General features: G+C 40.9%; 1 protein-coding gene across 1 annotated transcript in view; it reads right to left on the minus strand.

The window, feature by feature from the left end:
- The window catches only part of LOC132825556 (tudor domain-containing protein 7-like), a 110235-nt gene that overhangs the window by 23576 nt on the left and 61553 nt on the right, over nt 1-25106 (minus strand). Inside the window, exons 7-11 of the mRNA XM_060840937.1 lie at nt 23597-24306; nt 17079-17265; nt 11606-11717; nt 5504-5706; nt 4448-4582 (exon numbers count right to left, since the gene is read on the minus strand). Of these exons, the coding sequence (XP_060696920.1) occupies nt 4448-4582; nt 5504-5706; nt 11606-11717; nt 17079-17265; nt 23597-24306 (1347 nt within the window). The remainder of the gene's footprint in view (nt 1-4447; nt 4583-5503; nt 5707-11605; nt 11718-17078; nt 17266-23596; nt 24307-25106) is intronic.

Consider the following 25106-nt stretch of genomic DNA (forward strand, 5'->3'; position numbering starts at 1 on the left):
CTGCTTCAGAAGTAACCTACTGTTTGTAAAATACTTTGGGGTATCGGATCCGATATAGGGGCTGTGTTCTCTTTGTTTAATTTAGATTAGACAATTAACAGACTAATTACACCTGTACTTCTGAAAAGCCAATTAGCTGCTTCCTACTCTGTTTCTAAACAGTGTGGATTAGGAAAAGTGGGGGAAGCTACGTTATTGGGTGATTTGTTTAATCAGATTTAAAAAATGGTTTAAAGAAAGGCAGAAACTTGGATTTCAAAATCTTTTCTGTTGAGATTTAGACTGTTTTGTTTATTTTGTTTGCCCTTAAAATGGCAATTGTGTCTTTGCAAAACAACATTGTTTGAAGGGCAAGATATATTTGGTTATCAGAAGTATTGGTAATTACTAGTTTTTGCAAAATGAACTGCAACGTTTGGGTGTAAATCTGAAATATTTACTGGATTAAAATTGGCTTGTGTAACTATAGAATATATCATTCTGAAATAAGTTCACTGCATTCTGAGTGGCCTAGCCAAATCTGTCAATTTAATACTTTCTTCTGAGTACTGAGTGACTTTGCTGCTTTGTGTCCGGTGCTTCATGTGCAAACTTGTTGAGAAAATGAAGTGGGCCAGTCCTGGCCAAAACACTGGGAAGTAGTTTCACAGTTAAAGTGAAAATACAATTGGGAACTACAGCAATTCAAATCTGAAAAGAGAGCATACACAATGAGTAAGTCTGGGCTATTATTTATATCCTTCTAGCATCTGACCTGATAATGCACAATCAAAGATGAAGGACTCTTATCGTGGCATGGTCTGACTGAATCAGTATGTTTCATACACTGCACAAAATATAAATTGCATTATTATTTCTTCCTTTCCTCATCAATAAAAGCAATGCAATTAATAATGCAATACATGTTCTATGAATGGAAAAGTCAAAGATGACAGAGCAAGATTCCCACCAAGAGATATGGCTTAAACATATTTGAGGTAAATCCTAATCTGAATGAGTCATGTTTGGAAACCACCGAGAAGTGGAAATATATGATACATTTAGCCCAACCACAAAAATATAAGCCAGCTCTGGGGAGAATGCAAATCAGCAAAAGTACCCCAAAGTTGGCAAGCAAACACAACCCAATGAACATGACTGAGTAGGAAAGTTCACTCCATTCCCTGCCAAAAGAAATACTAACTTTATTAAAAAACCTGCGTGAACTCAAAGCACAGATACAGTAAATCATGTTAACGTATTAACCTATTCCTCTCGTAAGCATTGTGCAATCAACTGATTCACAATAAACTAAATCAAGCTAGATTTAGTGATGAATAACGGGCAGAAGTAATTAATAATCTAACAGCGAGGGAACATCTTGCTAGTGGGGACCACGATATGGAATTTAATACTAGATTTGAGAAAGAGTAGGATTAGTGACAAACTAAAGTTTAAATTGAATTTACAATTGCCAAGGGGACATGGATTTATCACCATAAAACTAGGCTGGATTGTGAAAAAGATAAATCTACAAATAATGACAAATATTCAAATTAGTTTTTTCATGAAAATAAAACCAATGCACACCCCTAAAATGAAAAAAAAACTACTTAGGCACTTAAGTGATCAAATGAGGTAAAAAGCTCAAGTGCACAGGAGACACTCTGTTGGGCAGAACAGCTATATAAAGTAAGAAAACTAAAGAAAGCATTTTATTTGGAGAAAAATTAGGCAATATCAAAGCTAAGAGGAGAAGCCTTGAGAGAGGGAGGAATGTGTTCCATTGAAACAGATGTAGCAAGATTACAATGGACAATAAAAGAAATAGCAGACTGGTTAAATGTGTGCCTTGTATCGATTTCCACATTACAAGAAAGGGACGAAATACCAACAGTACAAGGAAACCTAACCTCGAGAGGAACTCAATGGATTTAATAAATAATTACATCAAAATAAATAATGGAGAGAATAATGGAACTTGAGGGTAGACAATTCTCCAAAACCTAATGCTTACATCCAAGAGTTTTGAAATAGATAATGAAATTGAGGAACCAGTCATAATTTCCAAAGCTCTCTACATCAGGATTTGCCTTTGGATTACAAAATTGCAAATGCCATTCCACAATTTAAAACAGGCAGGGAGTCAGTTAACTGCAGTCAACTCATCTCTATCAGGCATGGGAGGGAAATCATTGGGATCTTTACAATAAACAGCAACTGAGCATCAGCACAAGTATGAGCTCAAAGAGAATGAGCATAGATTTGAGAGTGGTATCATATCAGGCTCATCTTTTGGAGGTAGGCTAGCCACCAATATCCATTAAACAGCCACATACTCCCTGTTATCTGAACTATATATCCTTATACCATGCTTCCTGTAAAGACTCCATTCCACTTTCATAGTTTCTCCATCTCTATTGCACCTGTTCTGATTATGAAACCTTCTACAGCAAGCTGCAGAAACATCCATCTTTCTCATCAAGGGACTCCCCACCACCATGGCTGACAGGGCCCTCTGCTATACCCAACCCATGCTGTGCACTTCTGCCCTCACTCTTTCTCTTCCTTTCCACTACACTGAAAGTGTCCTCCAGCTCCTCACTTTCTATCCCACATCCGAAAGGATCACAAACTGTTATTTCTACCATCACCAGACATATATTCCTCTCCCTTCCCTTGTCAGCCTACTCAAAGGACCATTCCCTCTGGAACACCCTGATCCATTCCTCCTCCACTCCCAACACTTCGCCACATCCCTTCCCACGCAATTGCAGAAAGGATGAAACCTGCCAGTTTATTTTCTCCCTTCTCACTATCTAAGGCCCAGGCACCTTCCAGGTAAAGCAGCAACTTCCCTTCATTTTACTCAATCTAGTCTACGTTTTAGTGCTGCTCACAATGGGGTCTCTTCTACGAGTTATCTCGTCTGCATTGTCGAAATTCAGACAAGATAACTGCTTTGCAGAACACCTATGTTCTGTCTGCAAAAAATGACAGTGTATCTGCTTGCCGGCCCCATGTACACACTACCATTTTCTCTAGCCAATATTTCTGTCTTAGACCTGAAGTGTTCCAGCAAGGTTTAGCGCAAGCTGGTAGAAAACCATCTCATTTTCTGCTTGGGGATGCTGCAGCCTTCAGGTCTCAATATTGAGTTCAATAATTTTAGGGTGAAGAATACCTTCTTCCATGTCCTTTACCCATACCCTCACCCTGTGCCTTTAGCACAGCCAACCCGTTTTCACCCACTGCTGGTGCCCATGAGTAGCTCTTCTTTCTCCCCAGCTCACCATTATCCATTTCCTTGAATGCCCTACTGCCGTTCTCTCTCTGGGCTGCATCTTCACCTCCATCTCCACCTATCATTGAACCCCTACCCCTCCCTCCCTCCCCACCCTAAGTCTTCAGTACAAATACCATCTTTTCCGAGCTACGATCAGTTCTAGGGAAGGGTCACTGGACCCTAAATGTTGACTCTGCTTTCTCTGTTGCCAGATGCTGCCAGACCTACTGAGATTCTCTAGCAATTTCTGTTTTGGTATTCGGGATTAGTAGACTGTGACATGCACTTCAACTATTCCGGTTCATATGAGGTTGCAAATTGCCAGGGGTAACAAAAGTACCCAGCATACACCAATTTTTCACCAAACCGTTTTAGAATACATCAGCTGCCCCAGCCCTAATTTCTAGGAGTCCCTTCTCTCTTTTCGCTCTAACTGCTATCCTTTTCTCCACCATCCTAGTTTAAAATGTATCAAGCATTCCCCAAATACTTATCCTTCAGGGTTCAAAACCTTCTTCACCTCTTTCCTTCTTCATACCATTCATTTAGTTGTTTGTAAATATCACCTCCAGTAGTTTCAGACTAAATCACACTTGATGCTCTGAAATTTAAAAATTCCCAAGTATTTAAACATGTTTCTCTTGTGCTTGACTGGTTTTAGGTTTCATCTCCTTCCACACGCTGCTACTAAGCATAGACCCTATATAGTACAGAGAGCTACCACAATCTCCTCTTACAATGATGTTCATCAACCCAGCCCCAGCTAATCTTCCTCCATCTAACTCCATCATTATTGTCACAACTGCTCTTATTACCACCTTGCTGACTCACCTATTTAGAGAAAAAAATAGTTGGAAATTGTGTACATTAGTAACAACATGCAAGAACAGAGAATGAAACAAAAAAACTTCCAGTGAACAAGAGTCATTTAGAGCCAGGGTGAGATGGTCAGTTCGAAAGGAATTGGAGGTGAGAGTTAGAAATAAAGAATTTTAAAGCAATAAAAATACAGTAAAGTCAAAGTAAATTCCCTGCTGACTCTTTGATTAATGTTTAATGCCTGTGAGATCCAGCATTGCATCAAAAACTTGAATATTGCATTCACAGCAGTGATTCAGGAATTGCTTATTTACGTAAATCTACATGAATTTCGTAACCGTAAGGATTAAGAGAAAAACATACCCGATAGTTAAAATAGTGCTCAACTTTTTCCAGTAAGGCATTGAGCTGGGTCCACCCTTTTGAGGGCACTTGACAGAAGATGGTCCCATCCGAACAGACATTTGTAACCACTACATTCAGGTACACACCATTTTCCTGCAGCACAGGCACATTTTCAAATTACAAATAAAATATTCAGTCCATAATAAAAAAGTTCAAATTCACTAATGAATTCGTATGTTCGTCTGTGCAGTTACCAAAATTTTGCTGTTCTTCATGCTGTAATGACATTATTCTCACCAATTTTGTTCTTGATAATCAGTTTCACTTTGGTAATTAAACTCCTCTACTGTAAGAGTTTGCAAGTTCCTTTAGTTCAAAAATCTAGCATGTAATGCAAAATGAATAAAACAGTGCTAGTGAAGTGTGGGATGGGTCCTCATTGGAAAAGGAGAAGGGACATGGTAGATGAGGAAGGACCGAAAGAGAGCAGGTCAGAGTATTGGGAAGGGTATATGGGAGGAGGAAGGCATGAGATGGAGAATAGCATGGCAAAAGGGAGGTTGGGGGGGGGTGGGGGAACACCAGGGATAGAGAGGGAGGCCAAAAAGGGTGGTGGTGGTGGGGGGTTGGGGGGTGGGGAGGGAAGAAGATGGGGAAAAGGAGAGAGGGGAGCAGCAAAAGAGAGAGAGAGAGAGAAGGGAAAGAAAAAGGCTATAAAAGGAAGAGATAGGCTTGAAAGGAAGAAAATTGTGAAATTAGAACAATTAACAACTATTCTTTGACATAATACATTTTAAAAATTCAGAATAAAATGAATTAGCATGCTAATGAGTTAAAACTAAAATCACTGCAGCTAACAAACAGAATAGTAGAAGTGATTGGAAACCTACATGACAGCACCATGTAGGGCGTGGGGGAAAACAAATCAGGGTGCAATTAATGGAATACTGCATTTTTAACCTGAGTGTCTTAGCATTCTGGGTGCCCTAGTTCAGATAAAGAATCCTCAAAGAATCATTAATCTGCTGACAAAAAGTACCCAGCTATCTTATTGAGAACCTCAAAAGAATTTACCTTTAAATTCAGCTCAAGTGTCTTGTCATGCAAAGCCTTCAAACATGCAGAATTGATGTTAAAATCATCATCTCCTGAAGTGTCATACAGAAGAACAAGTGGGACCTCACTTCTTTCTAAAATTTCCATCAGCAGTATCTTTCCACTGGCCAGAAATTCAAAGGTTTCTAATACACATGGCTCTTTGCAGAATGTTTCAAGACCTAAAACACAAACAACTCCATCTTAAACAACCAGTGTTGTTTACATTCTGCAAGTATGTCCTCAAGATCTTTACATTACAAAGGGCTAGATCGCTCACATTTATAGACATTCCATAAAGATGAATGAAATGTTTTAATCCAGCTAACTGTTCACCTCAGGGACATATACTTCACTGCATACCCCAGCCAACGTCATACCCTGTTCAAAAATGAATTTAGTCTTCGTATTAAATCATGTGTGGGTGCATCTAAGATTGAGTGAATATTTATGTAGCAGGCATAGACAAAAGACAGAAAGAAAAAGTATATTGAAGCAAACAGAGTTAATGCCAAAATAGCCAAACTTTCAGATTAGACTTAAATTTTAACATTCATATTTAGATCCCGTTGATCGAAGCAATCATAAAACATGCTGCAGTTCATACCACTTGATGATAGATTTGAAGTGCAGTACCACTAAATCCCAGCACCAGAATTTGCTGAAGATCATGTTGCTTTTCAGGTTTAGTAGCCGCACTTGTAAAGACAACAGCTTTGAGCTGTAATTTAACAAGTATGACTCATGCTTTGAATTTTAACAATGAGATATTGATTACTTGCACAAGGATCTTGAAAATTCATGACAGCTTATGGCATTACAGAAAGCAAAAATGGGTGATAAATTGACTTTGAACTTTAATGTGATCTGCAGAATTATTTTATGTACAATACGCAAGCATTGAAATCACCAAATCTATTTGCTCAATTGAGAATCAGCAACAGGCAAACGTTAGTAAGGTTTTCCAGTTATTGGTTCTGCAACTATTGATAGGTCCAATAATATATTTGTCTCAGCATTGCTGAAGTTGCCTCCATTCTAAAAGCCTCTGCCAGTCTCCAATCAGGCCACTTCTTCCCATGACATTGGTGTCAAATGCAAACTTTGCTGTTGTCAATAGGTAGCGTCTTTTCTACCTGGGGAGCTAGTATACATGACAGAAATTGTTTGCTGTCCAAATATGGATGAACATCAGGCCATCATGTAGTTAGCAGGTTCGATCAGACAGGATAACGGACTACCAAAGTTTCCTCAATCACGACGGGACCACCTTTGTTGTTATTTGTTCATGCAGATATTATGATTCTAGAGATGAGGAGATGCGGCCATTGTTCAAATGCTGATTAACAAAGAAACTAAGATTAAATATTATGAGTCAAGATTAGAGTGGTGCTGGTAAAGCACAGCAAGTCAGGCAGCATCCGAGGAGCAGGAAAATCGACGTTTCGGGCAGAAGCCCTTCATTAGGAATGAGGCTGGAAGCCTCGGAGGTGGAGAGATATGAGGCAGTTTGGAGAAGAAAAATACTTTTTGTGCAAAAATTGGGTAAATAATTGTTTCCTCCAGATGGCTGATACCCAATGATTTCATCCATATCCTGAGGTGGCTGTATATGCCACATGCGTTCTTGAACCTGAAGCTTACATCTCATAAAAGAGGTAGATCATTTTCCAACTATGGTGGTAAGGTGGCTCCAGAAAATGTGCAACACCATAGCTACCTGCAACCAAGAATTAGCATGTCATAGTGTTATAAAGTGCAGAAACAGACCTTTCGGTCCAATTTGTCTGCGCCAACCAGTTATCCTAACCTCATCCTCCCACAGTCCAAAAATGTGCAGGTTAGATGAATTGGCCATGCTAAATTGCCTGTAATGTTAGGTGAAGGGGTAAATGTAGGGGAATGGGTCTGGGTGGGTTGCGCTTTGGCGGGTCGGTGTCGACTTGTTGGGTCGGAGGGCTGTTTCCACACTAAGTAATCTAATCAAATCAAATCATCTAGAACCATTTGCCAGCATTTGGACTATATCCCTCTAAACCCTTCCTATTCATGTACCCAACCAGATGCCTTTAAGTGCTGTTATTGTATCTGCTTCCACCACTTTTCGTGGCAGTTCAATCCAAACAGACACCACCCTCTGAAAAATTTGCCCCTTAGCTCCCTTCTCACTTTAAGCCTATGCCCTTTAATTTTGGACTCCCCTATCCTTGGAAAAAGACCTTGGCTATTCACCCTATCCATGTCCCTCATGTGATTACTTCCCCCGTAGAGGATTTGAGGGGGAGCTTTCTTGCTCTGAGCTGGTCTTACTGCCTTCTTAATACCTTTGTGCATTCCCCTAATGTTCCCCATTATCGCGGCTGACTGAATTTCCTCACTTAGCTGTGTCCAGTACTGGTTAGCGCAAAGCCTGGTCGTCTGCTGAACCTGGGGAAGTAATCACAGACAAAGGTCAGCAGATGGAGAGATGGGTTGAACGATGATCTCTACTCCAGAGAGTACACCATGTTCATTTCAGCACTTAATGCCATCACATGCTTGCCAACCACGGACGAGCCAGTGCAGCTCAGTAGAAGAACTCAACACGGCCAGTGACAGCTTGGCTTCAGGCAAGGTCCCAGGTAGTGATGGGATTCCTCCTGATCTGATCAAGTGCTGCAAGACTAGTTTCCTGCTCCCATTGCACAAAGTTTTCTATCAGTGCTGGCAAGGAGCTGTTCCGTAGGCCATTAGGGATGCCAAGATCATTGCTCTCTCAAGAACAAGGGCGAGAGAAGCGACTCAACAACTACAGAGGCATCTCTCTCCTCAACACTGTCAGCAAACTCTTTGCTCAGGTCATCTTAACTTGCCTACAGAAACTGGCAGAACGTGTATACCCAGAGTCACAGTGCAGCTTCCAAGCTAAAGGTCAACATTAGACATGATCTTCTCCATTCGCCAACTGCAGAAGTGCAGAGAACAGAAAATGCCTGTGTGTCGCTTTCATCAACCTCACCAAGGCGTTCGACCTGGTCAGCAGAAACGGCCTTTTCAAGGTTCCCCTGAAGATCGGCTGCCCACCGAAACCGCTGAGCATGATCAAATCCTTCCACAATAACATGAAGGAACAGTGCATTTCAACGATAGTTCTTCTTAGCTCTTCGACATCCGCTGCAGGGTCAATCAAGACTGCGTCCTCACTCCCACATTCTTTGGGATTTTCTTTGCTGTGCTCCTGAAACAAGCCTTTGGTACCACTAGGAGGGGGTTTACCTCTGCACTAGATCAGACAGCAAGCTCTTCAACTTGGCCTGCCTTAGAGCCAAGACAAAAGTATATGCGGCACTCATCAGGGACATGCTGTTTGCTGAGGATGCTGCAAGTTGCAACACACACCCAGCAGGAACTCCAGTTACTGACAGACCACCTCTCCCACACCTGCAAGGATTTTAGGCTGATTATCAGTCTGAAGATGACGAGCATCCGAAGACAGGACACAGAGGCAACGCCAGTTATCACCATCGATGACTATGAACTCAATGTCACCCGTCAGTTTATTTACCTTGGCTCCGCCATTACTGATATCGTCTCCTTGGACACAGAGATCGACAAGAGAATCGAGAAAGCAGCCTTAACTCTTGCTCGCTTCACAACTTGATAATGGATAAATCCTAAGCTGACAGTGAAGACAAAAGTGTCAGTCTACAATGCCTGCTGTACGGCAATGAAATGTGGACCACGTATGCCAGTAAGGAGACAAGACTGAACATCTTCTCCTTGAGGAGTATCCTGGGCATATCCTGGCAAGACAGAGTGCCCAACGCAGCAGTCCTATCTCACACTGGCCTGCCCAGTGTGTACACTCTTGTTCAGGCAGCAGAGACTTCATTGATTGGGTCACGTCCACCGCATAGAGCACGGCCGCATCCCAAAGGATATCCTCTAGGTTCAGCTTGCATCTGGGAAGAGACCCATTGAGCGCCCCCAGCTGCGCTACAAAGACATCTGCAAGAAGGACATGAAGGCGCTTGACATTGTTTCAGAATCCTAGAGACAGCTTGCAGCTGACCACACGAGTTGGTGAAGCACCCTGAACCAACACCTCAAAACAGGGGAAAAGCAGCTGATGAGCACCGTAGCAGACAAGCGGGCACGCAGGAAGGAGTGCAGCAGTTTCAGCAGATCAATGACCACGTACAGATGTGACCTCTGCAACCAGGACTGTACTCCAGCACTGGTCTCTTCAGTCACAAGCGACGTTATTTCAAGGAAGCAGAAAGCCAGAACAAACCATGACTGAAAGGGGCCTCAAACATGTCCCTCATGATTTCATAAACCTCTATAAGGTCTATACGATTGGGGAAATCGTGAAAAAGCAGAATACTTATACAACAGATGTTTGCCCACTTGAGATAGAGATGAAATTGAATTTAAGACTATTTGGAAAAACAGTTTCATTAACAAGAGTCAGCATGGCTTTGAGGGGGCAGGTCATGCCTCAGAAGCCTTATTGATTTCTTTGAGCATGTGACGACACAAGGTGATGGGGGTCGAGCAGCGAATGCGGTGTATATGGATTTTAGCAAGGCATTTGATAAGGTTCCCCAGGTAGGTTCATTCAGAAAGTTAGGAGGTATGTGATACAAGGAAATTTGGTTGTCTGGATACAGAATTGGCTGGCCGAAAGAAAACAGCGATTGATAATGGATGGAAAGTATTCCGCTTGGAGGTCAGTGACCAGTGATGTCCTACAGGAATCTGTTCTTGGGCCTCTTATCTTTGCAGTTTTTATAAATGACTCAGATGAAGAAGTGGAAGGGTGGGTTAGTAAGTTTGCCGATTATACAAAGGTTGGTGCAATTGTAGATAGTGTTGGGGGCTGTTGCAGGCTACAATAAGACGTTGACAGGATGCAGAGCTGAACTGAGAAGTGGTAGATGGATTTCAACCTGGATAAATGCGAAATGATTCATTTGGAAGGTTGAATTTGAATGCTGAACACAGGGTTAAAGATAGGATTCTTGGCAGTGTGGAGGAACAACGGGGTCCACATCTAAAGATCCCGCAAAGTTGCCACCCAAGTTGATAAGGTTGTTAAGATGACATTTTGGCTTTCATTAACAGTGGGACTGAGTTTGAAATCCTCGAGGTTTTGCTGCAGTTAATGACACCCTGGTGAGACCCCACTTGGAATACTGTGTCCAGTTCTGGTTGCCTCATTATAGGAAGGATGCAGATGCTTTAAAAAGGGTGCAGAGAAGATTTACCAGGATGCTGCCTGGACTGGAGGGCTCAGCTTATGAAGAGAGGTTGAATGAGCTAGGACTTTTCACACTGGAGAGAGAAAGGAAGAAAGAAGACTTGATAGAGGTGTACAAGATAATGGGAAGCGTAGATAGAGTCGACAGCCAGAGACGTTTCGCCAGGGCAGAAATGGCTGTGATGAGGGGTCATAATTTTAAAGGTGATTGGAGGAAGGTACAGGGTAAATGTCAGAGGTAGGTTTTTTTACACAGAATGGTGGGTACGTGGAATGCATTGCCAGCAGTGACAGTAGAGTCAGACATTAAGAACATTTAAGCGACTGCTGGACAAGCACATGGTCAGCAGTAAATTGAGGTGTGTTGGTTAGGTTGATTTTAGATTAAGATAAAAGCTCAGCACATCATCATGGGCTGAAGGACCTATACTGTACTGCTCTATATTAGATTATTCTCAGAGGTTTGCGAATCTTTGGAAACCGCTATCTCAGAGAATGTCAAAGACAGATTAATTTAATCAAGTCAATGTTGACCTAGAAAGCTTCCTGAACTATGTGGGAGCCAAGTGTTCTGAGCGACAGGCAGGAAAGTTGATCTGAGGTCAAGATCAGAATAGCCATGATATTATTGAATAGCAGAGCAGGCGTATTCTTATGACTATGTTAACCCCTACAACCTCCAAGTTATTGTATGATGCATAATGACTCGATTGTTAAAAATAATATCTGAAGTGAATGTTCAAGAAAAGCCGATTTAAAATTTTGGCTCGAAAGTCTACATTACATATAGAGAGAAAGTGTAAACTTGCTTTCATCAAGACAATGTAAGTTTTCCTTACCTGCTAGTTTGCATTTTGCAGCTTGAAAGGACAAGGTGGAAAATCTTGCATCTAACTTGTACAACTTAGTCTTGTCAACCACCTCATTAAACCCATGATCCACGAAGAACACCTGAAAGAAAAGTACTGGTTGCTGACAGATTTGTAGTGATTCTGGTCCTGCTCATAATATTTGAAATGCAAAAAACAAGCAAATTTTACAATTGTAAGGTTGCAGTAGAGGTATAAAAATTTCAAATTTTAGAAATATGAAGAAAAAGGTGACTGGATTAACTGGCTTTAGTTATTTTCAGGGCATTATATCAATTATTTCTAATTGCCTGGTTTTGATTTTCCTCCATTCCCACAACAGAAAGCTTATATTTTAAAGAAACAGACAAAAGTATACAAGATGTCCTTTATCTTAGCAGATACTGACAAAAATGGTGTGTATTGTGCTTACTAGCATCATACATTGCTACGCTCAGAACAAACCCCACCTCTCGTCAGTACATGAATACATATTTTACAACTAACATATTGACTATTTTTATTTGCTTGTGGGATGTGGGCATCACAGGCTGGCCAACATTTATTGCCCATCCCTAATTGCCCTGGTGATGAGCTGCCTTCTTGAATCGCTGCAGTCCACATTCTTACACATATTCTTAGATAATGGGTACTCATGGGATATTCTTCCAGACAAAGATAATTCATAATGTCCAGGAAATCATACAAAGTACTTGTTGTTTCAAATCATCAATTTTTAAAAGCGATTTTTAAACCATTTTGTCAACTTGTCTTTGAGGGCTATTTGCATATGAATTCACAATCCTCTGTTCCATTTACACCTGATAAAATTATACAATTTATAGTCTACTCTTATTCTTTTTTGTCCTCCTCATGTGCACATATTCACACTTGCCCGCTGACTCCCATTTGCCACATTTCTCTGCCCTTTACAACAGCCTGTCTATCCACCTGAAACTTATAGCATCCTCAACTTGTCAACTTTCTAATATTCTGTAAATTTTATAGTGCAACTCCCTCACCATTGTGTTAGTCATTCATAAAATTTGAAGAGTAATGGAACTAGAAACAGACCGAGACAACACGTATATAAACTAACACTCTAACAAACATCTTATTCATACGGACCCTCTGCTTCTGGTCAGTGAACCAATTCTATCTGTAGTACCACTTTATCCTTGGATTTACTGCCTTCAATCTTAAAAAAAAACTTCTGTAGATTTCTCTTTTTATTCTAATCCACATAAGTGTCACAATAGAATTGATATGTTTTTTGTCCCCTCAACCTTTTTGAATTCCACACCATCCTGCAAAATAGGTAACATAATTTATGATCATGCAGCAGTGTATATGGAAATCTAGACAAGGAACAATGAGAAGAGCTCCCCCCGCCCCCGACATTGGCGTATGGATTCTTTCTTAATGAAGGATAGTAAATCCGTAAAATATTTCTCTCAAGAATTCAAAACTTTTTTGGAAATTAATTCAGGTACGGCTAGTAACCTGATGATGTGGGAGACCATTAACGCTTATGCGTGTGGTCTGATCATTTTGTACTCGGCGACCATAAAAAACAAAAGGGAGAACAACAGCATCTACTCGAGGCTCGCATAAAGGCAGCTGCGACAGTATACGTTGATAGACCCTCTGTTGCTAAATTATAAAGGATTACAGCCCTTAAGATAGCCCTGAATACTGCGCTCACCCAAATGGCAAAGAGGGAAATATTATTTGCAAAGCAAAGATTATATGAATATGGTGATAAGCCTGGTAGATACAGAGTGTTTCTTGCAAGGGAAAAAAGGCCCCTCAAGCTATCACATCCATCAGGGAAAGTGCTGGTACTCTGACTCACAATCACAAAAGGATCAACACAATCTTCAGAAAGTCTTACTTTGCTTCGTATAAATCGCAGGATTGTGAAGATAGAGTCCCTTTTTAAAAAGCCTGGTCTTTTCGGATTTAACCCCAGAACAAGTATCGGTCCTGAATGCTCCCCTAACAACCCAGGAAGTACTTGACATAATCAGGCATGTTTCAGAGCGGTAAAGCACCTGGCCCAGATGGATTTCAGGTTGAATTCTACAAACAGTTTACAGTATTAGCTGGTCCACTTATGGACATGTACAACGACTCACACAGTAAGGGTTGCCTCCCGCCTTTGTTGAGAGAAGCAAATATTTCTCTCATTCTCAAAAAAGGAAAGGATCCAGATGATTGCGCATCGTACAGACCGATATCTTTGCTAAATGTCGACTTTAAAATTCTTTTTAAAACATTAGCATTAAGGCTGGAGAGGGTATTGCCATATATCATAAAAGAGGACCAGACAGGGTTTATCAAGGGCCGTAGATCATCTAATAATATTAGAAGGGTTTTGAATGTGATTCAAGTCTGTCATCAGGAAAGAATACCAGGAATGGTAGTCTCATTGGACGTGGAGAAGGCATTTGACAGGGTTGAATGGTCATACCTGTCCTATACACTGGAAAGGTTTGGCATTGAAAAGGTATTTGCTGAATGGGTCTCAACATTGTATAATGACCCCAAAGCAGCTGTAATCACCAATGGTTTAGGCTTGGATAGCTTCAATGTGGGTAGGGGCTGCTATCAGGGATGTCCTTCCTCACCGTTACTATTCATGCTAGCGGAAGCTATATGGACTGACTCTAATATAACGGCACTGAGGGTTGGCACGGATAAACATAAAATTACCCTTTATGCAGATGATGTTCTCCTTTTTCCTAGTAATCCTTTGATGTCCGTGATCCAAGTTAATATTAATTTATTTAGTGCACTCTCAGCTTACAAAATTAATTTCTTAAAATCGGAGGCCATGCCGATGGGTGGTCTCGCTAGTATGTCCCATTTATTGGACGGATCTCATTTTCCCTTTCGATGATCTCTGGAGGGCTTTTTTATACTTAGGTATTTTTATCACCCTAGTATTTGGTCAATTTTGTGCATCTACTGAAAAAGATAAGGCAGGACCTTCAACGTTGGGATCTTCCAATTTCTTGGCTAGGATGAATAGCTCCAATTAAAATGAATGTCTTGCCCAGTCTCTTATACCCTATGAGAATGCTTCTGGTGATGCTGCCGAGGCCGGCACTGCGCAAATTATACGGTTGGCTTGTTTCTTTCATCTGGAATCATAGACAGCCCCTCATTAAGTTAAAGAAGCTACAGCTTCCACAAACAAGGGGAGGGCTGGACTTTTCAGACTTTAGGAAGTATCAGCTGAGTTCTCTACTAAACTACATAGCTGATTGGGTCTCGGCTGACTCGCAATCAATCTGGCTGGACATCAAGGCTTCTCAAGTAAAGTGTCCTCTTATTAACCTCTTATTTTTAGATAAGATGAACCATTGTAAAAACCCTATAGTATTAAATACAATTAAAGCCTGGTAGATAATGCGGCAAAACGAGGGTAATTCACATAAAACCTCCCCTGATACTCCTATAGTGGGGGTATGGGGTTTTCAACCGAGACTCTCAGACATCACATTTAAATCCTGGAGGTCCAGGGATATCTTCTGTTTTAGGGGATCTGTTTGATGAGGGGGTCATGATGACTGTTGAACAGCTGCACCAAAAATTTGGACTACCTAATGGAGACCTCTTTCGATACTTCCAAATTCGAGATTACATACAGAAGACCATGTTATTAGATAGGAGAAAGTGGGGACTGCAGATGCTGGAGATCTGAAAGTTGCCACCCAGGTAAATAGTGCTGTGAGGAAGGCATATGGTGTACTGGGCTTTATTGGCAGAGGAATTGAGTTCCGGAGTCCTGAGGTCATGTTGCAGTTGTATAAGACTCTGGTGAGGCCTCATCTGGAGTATTGTGTGCAGTTTTGGTCGCCATACTATAGGAAGGATGTGGAAGCTTTAGAACGAGTGCAGAGGAGGTTTACCAGGATGTTGCCTGGAATGGTAGGAAAATCTTATGAGGAAAGGCTGAGGCACTTGGGGCTGTTCTCATTGGAGAAGAGAAGGTTTAGGGGAGATCTGATAGAAGTGTATAAGATGATTAGGGGTTTAGATAGGGTAGATACTAAGAACCTTTTACCGCTAATGGAGTCAGGTGTTACTAGGGGACATAGCTTTAAATTAAGGGGTGGTAGGTATAGGACAGATGTTAGGGGTAGATTCTTCACACAGCGGGTTGTGAGTTCATGGAATGCCCTGCCCGTATCAGTGGTGAACTCTCCTTCTTTATGGTCATTTAAGCGGGCATTGGATAGGCATTTGGAAGTTATTGGGCTAGTATAGGTTAGGTAGGATTCGGTCGGCGCAACATCGAGGGCCGAAGGGCCTGTACTGCGCTGTATCCTTCTATGTTCTATGTTCTATCAGAGCTGAAAATGTGTTGCTGGAAAAGCGCAGCAGATCAGGCAGCATCCAAGGAGTAGGAGAATCGACGTTTTGGGCATGAGCCTTCCTGAACCTTCCTGATATTGTCACTATCACCAAAATGCTTCCCCATTGCTACACTTACCACTTGCCTGGAAGGTTCCCAAAAATTTGATTCAGCACTGACCCTTCTCATGTAGGGCTTCATAATGCTGGTTTAAAATGATCTCCTGGACACTCAAAATGAATTCTGCCCCTCTAAGCCTTTCACATTTTGTACATTCCAGTTAATATTAGCCAAGCTTAAATCCCCTTCTATTATTACCATATTATTTTTCACTTCTCTGAGATCTGCCTCCACATCCATTTTTCGAACCCTGACTGTTTGTCTATAGTACACCTACAGAAAAATGATTGCCCCCTTTTTGCGCTACCCATATGGTCCCATTTGAAGAACATTCTAAGATAACATCTCTCCTTATTGCAATACAACACAACTTCTTTTCACATATACCCCATCCCACAGAAAGATTCTACACACTCTAACATTGAGCCGACAGTCCTGCCATTTCCCTCATGAAATAGTGTATTACAGAACTTACTCCATACTGAAATTAGAAAAACAGTGTTCGCCTCCATCTACTTATCCTTTAGCTTTTGAAATTTGCTCTATATTTATTACTTTCCTTGTTTTTGGCAATTTAGATCCTGATCTTTGCTCTACATTCTGCTTGCTGTGAGTGGTCAACATTTTGCACTAATTAGTTCCTTTTAAAACAGATGCGTGGTCACATATATGGTCACCTTAAAAGCAACGTTGTATTTGCAAGACTTGCATGATACACTCTTGTTTACTGTATCATTCCAAACTGTCACTTCATAGCTGTTTGACTTGTAACACTGTCACACTTTATAGCTGTTCGGCAGTATGATTTGCTGTGGCCATAGTTAAACCATCCCTTCAGTCTATATTCTTTTAGCAAAATGCAGTTGAAATGGTAATCTCTCTTACTGAAGGGTGAAGATATTATGATTTAACTAAACAGTTCATGTAAAACATCCACAAGTTTTCACATATTACTTTTACGTCAAGCATAAGTACTAGTACCTTGACTTTTGCAGCATCTACTGAAACAATCTGGGCTCTTAACCAGGAATCCTCCTCAGCACTAACAGCCACAAGTTGTCCAATACTTTGCGAACTCATTGGTATCAGCTCACCAGTGTAAGTGTAGTACTCTTTCATTGCATCTTCCATTTGTTCGAGAGCACCAGAATATTCTGGCCCAATGTATCTGCAAGGGCAAGGTAAATATATTTAGGTGTCAAAATATTTTAGCATTTTCCTTCAATATTAATATCTTTGTTAAAACATTACTTCCAAAGCATCTTGAAAAAATTTCAACATGGCTTGAGTAACGAAGGAGTTTTATAAAATGTTTTGTAACAAATGCATGACAGTGGTGAGTGTATGCAATGTTGAGTCTCAAATTCCTATGGTTTTTACATGACTTCCATATTTCTTATGCTCAGATTTAACATGTTATTGTTGAGGAACAAAATGCTTTTGATATCGAATATCAATTTGAACAACATCCACATGAGCACCACGTAATGCAGTCAATTCAAAGTTGCCCATATCCTGCTGCAATTTGCTATAACCATGCTACCAGATTAAGAACTGCATATTCTCCTCTCATTAGGAGTCTTTATTGCTTATCTGAAAATAATATCAGTTACGTCATAGATCCACATGCAGTAAATATTGCTATGCTTATTTCAAATCCCAGCAAAGGGAATTTCATGTCCCATCTGGAGATGAGAGGGATTAGTTAACTCACTATAGTAATGAAGGCCAGGAAAAAGGAGTGAGTTTAGACCCATTTTGAGAAATTTTAATGTTAATTCAGTTTAGAATTTAAAATTATTTGATTCTTCCTACAATGTGGAATATCAGTGAAGTAGTACTGGATAGTGCTTTGAACAAAATGATGGATTGCTAATGGCATCAAGGGAAATAGAGACCTGTGCTGGGATATAGCGTTGAAGTAGATGACCAGCAGACTTGAGGGGCTGAATGGTTAATTCCTGCTCAACATTCCTTTACATGAATGGACATCAGATCAGCAATATAATAAAGCAGTGGAGGGTCAATGCATGTGATTGAGAAACAGACTTTTTTCCATTTTTATTGTCATTTACTGGCATCTTAGTCTACACAAAATGATTTAATAAGCCACAGATGGACCCCTTCTTGCTCAGTTGTTGTTGTTCCCTCATCCCATTTATCTGTCTTTTAAGGATTGCAAGATCGGAGTAGGCCATTTTCAAATTTAATATGGAATTCAATTCTACTATGATCACCATTTACCAGATCGTTTGTCATGATATTACTAACTAACCCTGTTTCATTGGACAAAAGTAGATCTCAAGTATCTTTATTCTAATTAGATTCTACAAAATATTGTGTTAAGAAAATATCACAAAAGTATTCTATAAATTCATCTTCCAGGTTACTTTTGCCAACTTGGTTTCCCTGGTCTATATTAAGATAAATGAGGTCCTCCAAAACTATTACATTACTTTGGTTTCATGTTCCTATAATTTCATATAAATTGTTCTGTCCAATACCATAATTTACGTTGGTGATGAGGGGGGGCACGGAAAAATAAATTATTCCCCTGAAGTGTTTTCTACCCCTTGCTGTTCCTAGTCGACATCCACGTAATCTCCTCCTTCCTGACTTCAAAACCAGAAACCCTTCCTCAATCAGGTCCTTAAATCAACCTTCTTCTTGAAGGTTATCCTTTTCCACTCAGCCTTTCTATCTGATACTCTGGAATATGTATTTCCCAATTTGGTCACCTTGTACTCTTGTCTGTCATGATGATTAGACCTAAACAAACCTATTTTCTCAATTTGTATCACAAGTTCATCGATTTTGGGGAAATGCTCAGTGCATTCAGATAGTGAGTTGAATTTTATTTAGTTAGTAATCCTTGCATGAACCTTCCTCTGAGGCACTGTTACCGTTAAATTTGGTCTCTGCCTGCACCACTCAATTTGTCTTCATCAACACTGACATACTTATTCTTCCTTTCCCACAACTTTCCAGTTTTACTGATGCACTGATACAACCAGGTCTGAAGTAAGGTTCCCCAATTTCACATGGCTTCAGATGGGGGATGAACTTGCTGCCATTCAGTATTCACCAACCATGCAATAAGGTTAATTAAAAAGGATTCCCTCCCTTGCAACCAAAAGAATTCATGCTTTGAATAGGGCCAAATTATCCAAGCTTGTATAAGCTAACAAAAGAATGAATTTATTAGTTAGAAATATAAGAAGAAAGATCAACAATTAGAAGACGGTCCAAAAGTCTAAACACGTATGGATCAGTCACTGGGTCATTCACTACAAGTAAATGGTGGCATTTTGATAGTTGAGTAGTCAAATTTGGGATTCTTGACTTTGTTGGTAAACTGAAACTCTTTTGTCCTGTTTTATGATAGACCTGCTGGCTAGTTTCGAGCACTCACAGGAAAATGATAATTTAACTGGAATGACGAGTGAATATTCTAATAACTGTGGCTTTCACAACACATTAACACTTCACTAGCACGCAAAAAGTAATTCAGCCCACATGCACACACAGACCAGGATTGAAAATTGCTTTGAACCCCTATTTATTGTTTATTTTTGAATGGATGAAACATCTACATGTCTTTTACCCAGACTGTTATATTTTTTGCCATCATATCCACAATCAGAGATATCACAGGAGGTTACATTCCATTTACAGTATGTTACTCTCTTCAAAGCCACCTTGAAACTGTTAGGTGTGAAATTGCAGGCATCGTCTCTGGACAATTACTGAAATTACATTTGAAATAGTATTTTGGGTAGATGTATTCTTTTTAAAAAAGACACACATACTGCATAAGATTTAAATACGTCCAATGGTGATCCAGGATTATGATCCAGAGTCATGGCTGTAGTGATTGTAATGAGGTCAGCCAGGTGGACCTCAGAATATGATTTCCCTGATTCAGGCTGTTAATTTGGTAAAATCAGGGAGCCTTGGCTGACGTATATAAATAGGAGTGTCAGAGGTTCTGTTCACTTTAAGAGCTGACATAAGGAAGCTGAATCAATGTCAAGAACTCTCCATGTGTAAATAAAGAGCAATTTAGTGACAGGATACCGGCCTCTGTGGAGTTACTTCAATGTCGACACATTTTGTTTGCTCTGTTCTTCCTTCCATATTGATTCCTGGCATATGTATCGCTACCCTAAAGTATTGCTTAGCCCATCGTCATTAACTTACTAATTTCCTCTCAGAGTAAGAGTCAAACAACTCATTCATGCTGACCAGGTTACCCAAACTAAACTAGCCCTATCAGCTTGAATTTGGCCCATATCTGTCGAAACCTTTCCTATTCACATACCTGTCCATATATTTTTTAAATGTTGTTTGTAACTGTACCTGCATCTGCCACTTCCTCTGCCAGTCCTCCTCCAACCCTGTCACCTCCTCAACAACTGGCTAGTCATTGAGTGTTAACTATGTTAATGTTGATGTTAACTAACACCTTATTTCTTTATTTTTCTACTTATTCTATGAAGGTCATTTTAACTTGGTTTCTTTTACTACTTTGTACCTCAGTTTTTTGTATGTGGGTACCTTTGTATCCAAGGAGGCCTGATGCGGCAACATTAGACACGTGACAACAAAACTAAATCAAATCTAATCATCATTTAAAACTCTAATTTCAGTCATTGTTAGAAGATTCATCAGGATACTGGTTTCAGTGAAGTTCACGTGAAGACCAACAGTACGGCTCCCCCTTTCCCCAATACTGGTACTGATATATACCCATATACTGAAATCGGTTTTCCCTAAATCAGTCTCTGATCTACACATTCATCCCACTGGTTTTACTGGATTGGGATCGAGAAAGAAAGGGAAGAGCACATAGTGCAATAGGAAAGCTTTTTTTTCTGGATAAAGGAAAGTGAAGCAAAATATATCTTGTAGTATTTGATTGTGGGATGGGGAGTTGGGTTAAAGGAGAAAAATACATTTCAAAACCTTTTTCATATGGCAGATTAATAACACTTGCAACATAGAGATCACAAAATATTAAAAACAATATTAATGTTGATGCAGCGTGTTTATGTCCCCATTTAGGACAGCATAATCCATTCAAAATAAACTAACACCTCCACTATATAGATAAGGAATGACATATAAATATGTAGCATTCATCCAATAACATCAGAAACATCTGGCACATTGCTTGAAATGATTCATGTTACAACACTAAATGAGTGTTTCGATTTCAGCCATGTTCGTGTCCTTCCGCCATCATCTCAAGGAATTCAGTACCCTCCACACATGGAGCTCTTCCACAGTCTAAGCCCCCATGCCTTCTGCAACAAAAACTCCTAACCTCTCTGCGATGACCCCTTCTCCTGCCTCTAACCTTCCCTATCCACCAGGTCACCGCCCCCCTCTGCTGGCCTCGTACCTGCTCGAGACCTCTTCATTGCTGACTGCCAACGTGACATAAGCCGCCTCAATCTCTCCATCCCCCTCACCCACTCCAACTTCACCCCACTTCAAATGTGCAGCACTGCACACTCTCCTCACCAACCACAGGTTTACCATCAAACCTGCTGAAGAAGGTGGGGCGCTATTATTTTGAACTGACCTCTTTGTCACAGAAGCCAAACGCCAACTCTCTGACTCCATGTCCTACCTCCCCCTTGACCACGACGACACCGTGACCCCATCAGGCCAAAATCACTTACACTGTCCATGCCCTGATTGCCTCCAGTCTCCTCTCCACTGCCTCTAGTCTCAGAGTACCCCCAGCCTCGTGCTGTCCGGTTCTACTTGCTCCCCAGGATCCACAAGCCCAATTACCCCAGCCAACCCATTGTCTTTGCATGCTCCTATCCTACTGGACTACCTGGTCCCACCTCGACTCCATCCTCCCTTCCCCCCCAACCCCGTTGGTTCAGGCACTTTCCATCGAATGTGCGACACCAACCACGCCCTCCATCTCTTCAGTAACTTCCTCCGTCTCGCTGAACTAATCCTCACCATTAAAAGCTTTGCCTTTAAGTCCTCCCATTTCCTCAAAGTCCAAGGGGGTGGTCATGGTCACTCAGATGGGCCCCAGCTATGGCTGCCTCTTTATCGGCTACAATGAACAATTCTCTCCTCAGTATTTACACAAGCACTGCGCCCCAACACTTCTGCCGTTACATCAATGACTGCATCGTTGCAGTGTCCTGAATCCACAGGCTGAACTGGAGTAGTTCATCGACTTCGCAAACTGCCACCCTACCCTCAAATTCACTTTGTCTACCTTGGACACCTCCTTCCCCATTCTTGATCTCTCCATTTCCATCTCCAGCAATAATCTGCAGACAGACATTTACTATAAACCCACAGACTCTCAACTATCTGGACTAAACCTCCTCCCACCCAGTATCCTGCAAGAACTCCATCCCATTCCCCCAATTTCTCCACCTCCATCGCATCTGCTTGGACATCCTAAGCAGCCTGGATGTCCACCTATTTTGAACAATATGCTTTTCCCCACTCTGTCATCCAGACACCCTCCACTGCACCACCTCCATTCCTTGTTCTATTGTTCGAACCACCCCCACCTCTAAACACAACAAAGATAGGGTTTCCATTATCCTCACCTACCGCCCAACCAGTCTTTGCATCTAATACATCATCCTTAAACACTTTCGCCAACACCAACTAGACCCCATCACAAAGAACATCTTCCCTTCCCCATCCCTCGTTGCCTTCCACAAGGACTGTTCCCTTCGCCAAACCTTGGTTCATGCTATTCTCCCCACCAAATCCCACCCTCCCCCATCTCCCAAACCCCAATGTACTTCCCCAGCAAAAGAAAAAGATGCAAAACCTGCTGGCACACCACCCCCCTCACTTCCATTCAGGGCTGCAAACAGACAGAGCTTCATCTATCTCTCCATCAACCTAGTTTACTGTATCAGGTGCTCCCAATATGGTCTCCTCTATACCAGGGAGACCAAACGCAAACTGAGGGAATGTTGCACCAACTACCTGTATTCATCAACCCCACCTCACCACCCTTCCCTTCCCCCAACCCACTTTATCTGCAGCTCCTCTCACATCCACCCCATTCCTGAAGGGTTACATCAGAGACGTTGACTTCTCCACCTCCTGATGCTGCCTGCTTGCTGTGTTCTTCGAGCCTCTTGCTTGTCTACCTCTATTTCAGCCATTGTAGGACTATCTACGTGACAAATTCAAAATCTGGTCTCAGCCAATGAGCAAAGTTACAGGAGGTCAACTGTGTACTAAAAATATAAAATTGACTGCATAAGTGGAAAGAGCTTATCCAGGACCAACTGTGTTGCTTTTATTTGGAAATAAAATAACTGGTGAGCTAACAAATGGAATAAACTATAATATTGGCAAATATCAAAATTACAACAGAAGCTTAAACATGTTGCATACCTAATGGCTTGATTGGAACTCGGCAGATTCTTTCATGCAAAGAGCAATTGTGCTCTCCTTACATTTAACTAGAAACTTAGATTATGAGACAGGCTCACCTGATAACAGCTTCAGAAGTGTTGTGAAGTTCAACAACCAACACGGACGGGAATTGCTCTGCAGGGATGCTGAGTGGGGAAGGCAAAGATTGCATCGAACAACTTTCTTTAAGTTCACTCGTAACCACAGTCACCTCATTTTCAGTTAATGCCAGACGTTCAGGATCATTACAGGTTTTGTGAGACTGAAGTCCTAGATCACACTGTTCCTCACTGACGACTTCTTTCAGTTCAGGTTTCACCAAAGCAGTGGGAGTCACCAATACTGGAGGGAGTGTCTCTTTAGATTTATCATTTTGCTCATTGGTGGTTTTAACCATTTTTGCATAAAGAATTGCCTTTTTGCGATCACCGGACACTGCATAATCCACGGTGCAAATGTCAGATAAGCAGTCAAGATCATTTAAAATATTCTGAGGAAACTGCATTTTGTATGTCTCTTCAAACAATTTTGGAAGTGCGTTGGCCCAAAGTCCACTGCTGTACTTCTGTAATAGCTTAATGACTTTTTGTTTCACCTCAAAATCCTTTGGAACTAAGCTTTTAGGTGCAACTAGTTTCCCTCCTTGAGCTGCACTTTTTTTAGAAACTGATATATCTGTTTTTTTATCAGCTGACTTTGGGTGAAAACTTGACTTCTTTTGCTGTTGGCCACTCTTTGCAGGATAAAGCAGCAATTCTGCCAAACCACTGGATGCTGACTTTTCTACCTAGATAAAGTAGTGAGAATAACACAGGCTTAGTACAATACAAAGCTGTCCATCTACAGGCACTTATTTTACTAAGAAGAAATAACAGCGTGTAAACAACTGTCCAAAAAATGAAAACGGTGTTTGTTAAATCAGGTAATACATACGTGTTTTCAAAAACAAAACAGACAATCCTGGGACTAAGTAGATCAGTCAGTATCCAAAAAACATTAAATGTTTGGTGTTCAGAAATGGTGTCTAAACTTTCAGTGATACTAACCAGTGTACCACTGGGCTTAAGTGAAAAAACAATATGATTGTATCTACTTTCTTGTCCTCCAAAATGCCAATATTGAAGGCACTATTACTTGGCAAAACTTACCTTGAGAGGATCCCCAATCATTTGGTAATTAAATGCATCATATGCAATGGTTATGAGCTAGATCAGGGTCACAATCCTCCCTTATGAGCTTTAAGTTGTTGTAGGATTACAAAGGAAAAGGTTGCCATGGCACGACGATAGGATGTATCAACTCATTTTTATATAGGACCAAAATACTGCACCCCTCAAAAGGTTTGCCGCACTACAGTTTGACACTGATTTGTTCAATTTTAAAAGCATTTGAATTGCTCACTTTTAAAGTAATATATGAATTACAAACTATCCATCACAAAGAAAATAATTCAGTTGGTCAAATGTTATCCAACTGTTTCAGTAACTGTGTTGCCATTCAGACTTGAAGTCAATATTGATTTAAATAATTCCAGATTATGCCTCATAAACAGAGTCTTGTCCCCTCTCTGGAGTGCAATCAGGAGGC

The sequence above is a fragment of the Hemiscyllium ocellatum genome, chromosome 2 (assembly GCF_020745735.1).
Source record: "Hemiscyllium ocellatum isolate sHemOce1 chromosome 2, sHemOce1.pat.X.cur, whole genome shotgun sequence".
Classification (NCBI taxonomy): Eukaryota; Metazoa; Chordata; class Chondrichthyes; order Orectolobiformes; family Hemiscylliidae; genus Hemiscyllium; species Hemiscyllium ocellatum.